The 3,091-nt window shown below is 63.6% G+C and overlaps 1 protein-coding gene across 1 annotated transcript in view; it reads right to left on the reverse strand.

The window, feature by feature from the left end:
* Positions 1-3,091, reverse strand: part of THBS2 (thrombospondin 2) — a 33,174-nt gene that overhangs the window by 1,625 nt on the left and 28,458 nt on the right. Inside the window, 3 exon segments of the mRNA XM_006144770.3 lie at positions 859-956; positions 1,410-1,535; positions 1,537-1,697. Coding sequence (XP_006144832.1) covers positions 859-956; positions 1,410-1,535; positions 1,537-1,697 — 385 coding nt within the window.

Below are 3,091 nucleotides of genomic sequence, written 5' to 3' on the forward strand. Positions count from 1 at the left end.
TGGCCCCCCCCCCCCGCCCCTCCCAAAGCCTCCATCTCCTGCCTGCACTCCTCTGGCACCTCGCTCCCTGCCCTGAGCTGGGCTGGACACACTAGCGCTCCCTGACGGAGGCCGGAGCCAAGAGCAAGTGGCCACGGCAATGCTGCCTCCACGTACCCAGAACGCACCTCACCCCGCAGCCGTGGCCGAAGGCACAGACGCTCCCGGCACCGGCCAGCGACCCGCTGCGTCCTCCTTCCTTCTGACTTGCAAAACATCCCTCATTCTAAATCGCACATTTTGTTTTCATCTAAATCATTTCAAATGCTATTGAGCGAAGAGTACGTTCTGTTGGACTCCTTGTGAGAGTTTCGGTAAGTGAGTGCCTTAAATTCAGCCACTCAAGCATCAGACGCCAACACGCCCGCTCCCCCGAGAAGCGCGTGCACCCTGCAGGCCAGCACCTCCGTGGGGCCTGCCCACGCCCAGCGTGTATTTGAAGAGGGAAGACGGCACCCTCACTGCTGTCTTCAAAGCAAGACAAACTTATTTCTCCTTTTGACAGGTTTTCTTCCCCTTTGTTAAATGAGTAATAGAGGTAGAGAAGCGAGATGAGAAAGGCATGGAGCGGAGGAGCCTGGAGCACAGAGACGTCAGAGGTGACCCTGCCTACGGGGCCACCCTGCCAGCGGCGTGGAGGAGCGGAGGCCACGCCTGGAGCACAGAGACGTCAGAGGTGACCCTGCCTACTGGGCCACCCTGCCAGCGGCATGGAGGAGCGGAGGCCACGCCTGGAGCACAGAGACGTCAGAGGTGACCCTGCCTACGGGGCCACCCTGCCAGCGGCGTGGAGGAGCGGAGGCCACGCCTGGAGCTCACCTGATCAAGCCAGTGCGGGGCCTGTGTGTCAGGTGCCACCGGTAGGCTGTGTAGTCTTTCCAGCCGACGTTTCTGGGGTCATGCCACAGGGTGCGCACCTGGGGAGACGGCATGCTGAAGTGTGTTGGCGCCTGGTCTCAGCCAGTTTCTCCCACCCCGTGGACCACGGAGCGTGGCTCTCGCTCTGACACATCGGACAGTGTGACCCCAGAGGTGCGAACACGGTCCTCGGGGGCAGCATGGCTCAGCGCTAAGATCACAGCGTCCTGGATTCAGATGCTGAGTCTTCCCCTTGCTCGACAGGGGACCTTGTGCAAAATACTTAAGCCGTTTGGAAGCTGCTCTAGCTTTAGAAGAGGGTGGAGACGTGAAATTCCAGGGAGTTACCACCTGTCTATGAGGCTCCAGGCCTGGCATCCCTCATGAAGTGAGAACTCCGTGTCAGGCCGTCAGAGTGACAGTGACGAGGGAACTGCCTGAGTGGAGCGGCAGGGTCTTGGGAAGGGACGAGGCCCGCCCTCCGACCTGCGCCCCAGCCCCGGCGGCCTCACCTGCCCGGCCGTGTTCCCTGTGTGCCACAGCGCGTTCCTCAGGTGCTCGCCCGTGCCCGTCGTGGAGTTGACCACCTTGAGCGACACGCCCGAGTAGCCGTAGGCGCGGGTGGGCTGGGCCTCCCAGTCGGGCTGACCGCCGGAAGGTCTGCGTCACCGCCTGCCACATCACCCCGTAGAAACGGCTGCTGGACTGGTAGCCGAAGACGAAGCCGGCATAGTCATCGTCCCGGTCCGTGTTGACGTAGAACGTGCCGCTGAAGTCCACGGACCCGAACTCATCGAAACCTGGGTGCACAGGGAGACGCCCGTCACCAGGCCTGGCCGGAGGCGCCCTGGGAGTCCCGGCACGGCCGCGTCAAGCAGGGACCGGCTCTCCTGGCCCCGCTCTGCACTGCGAGGGAGTCAGGGCCTGGTCCCCGTGTGCCGTGACACCACAGGGACCACGTCCACATGGTGAGCCAGCTTTCCGGCCATGACGCCCCGGACAGAGGAGTGGCAGGACCCCGAGCTCCTCCGGCCTGAGAGCTTCACCCCGTACGAGGAGGAGGCCACGCAAATTCCCAGCCACGTGCCCTGGAAGAGCAGGCTGCCTCCGTGCACATGCCCACCCGAACGCCGAGGCGTTCTCACAGCCCACAGGCTCACCCACTGCGATGCCAGGGTCTGAGTTCGCGGTCTGAACCAGCTCTTTGCCTTGGTGGCGGATGACCCAGTTGGGGTCGATCTGTGTGGTCCCCTTGGGGTCCAGGGGCACCATCTGGAAGTTCCTGAAGTCGGTCTCACTGATGGCATTGTTTTCAGGACACACATCATCGATGTCGGGGACGCTGTCATTGTCGAAATCGTCTTTGCAAATATCGCCCCGCCCATCGCCTGTTGGGGAACAGACAAGAATGCAGGGATAGCGAGGTCCCCCCGGCCACGCCAGAGACGTGCGAGCCACGGTTCCTGGAGGTCTGAGGCTGTGCGCTCTGGGGGCCAGTGGACCACTGCTCTGTGACCTCCGGACATGGACATGCTATGAGGAGTCCTGACACCCCTCAGAACACGCTTAGGCACACGGCGCAGGGTTGTGCTGACATTCCCAGAGACCACTTTCAGACTGGGCTGGAGACCCAGTGCTGAGAAGGGCCAGGCTGAACTCCCAGCTGGATGTCGCAGGGCCTCGCCTCTGACTCCTTCCCTAGTCACCTTCCCTCCCGAGCGGGCTTGGCGCTTACCCAGGACTCCCCAACCCTCTCCCCGTTCTAGTCCTCAGTGAGCAGGTGGGGCTGGAGCTGATTGCCACTGTGGTGTAGACGGGGGTGGGGGGGCCCAGCCGCCCACGCTGTTCAGTGAGCAGGTGGGGCTGGGGCTGATTTCCCCTGTGGGGTAGACGGGGGGTGGGGGGGCCCAGCCGCCCACGCTGTGGCTCGATGCTGAGCCCTCAGGCGGGTTTTGACTCGCTCACCGCCCACGTTACTGCCTGTGGCTTTCAACAAGAACAGGACAGGGGCCCTGGTGGACCCAGCACAGCCTGCGCCAGCTCTAGTCCCGTCAGTGACAGCCATGTGCTCCACGGACCCGAGTCCACGAGCGGGGACACACGGGACACGTGGGAGGACCGCGGCAAGGGCACACTGGACGCCCACCGGGCCAGCCGCAGGGGGGCCCGCCCACGTCTTAGGCCCCCCAGGGGG

Source organism: Tupaia chinensis, unplaced genomic scaffold, assembly GCF_000334495.1.
Source record: "Tupaia chinensis unplaced genomic scaffold, TupChi_1.0 Scaffold000132_1, whole genome shotgun sequence".
Taxonomy (NCBI): domain Eukaryota; kingdom Metazoa; phylum Chordata; class Mammalia; order Scandentia; family Tupaiidae; genus Tupaia; species Tupaia belangeri.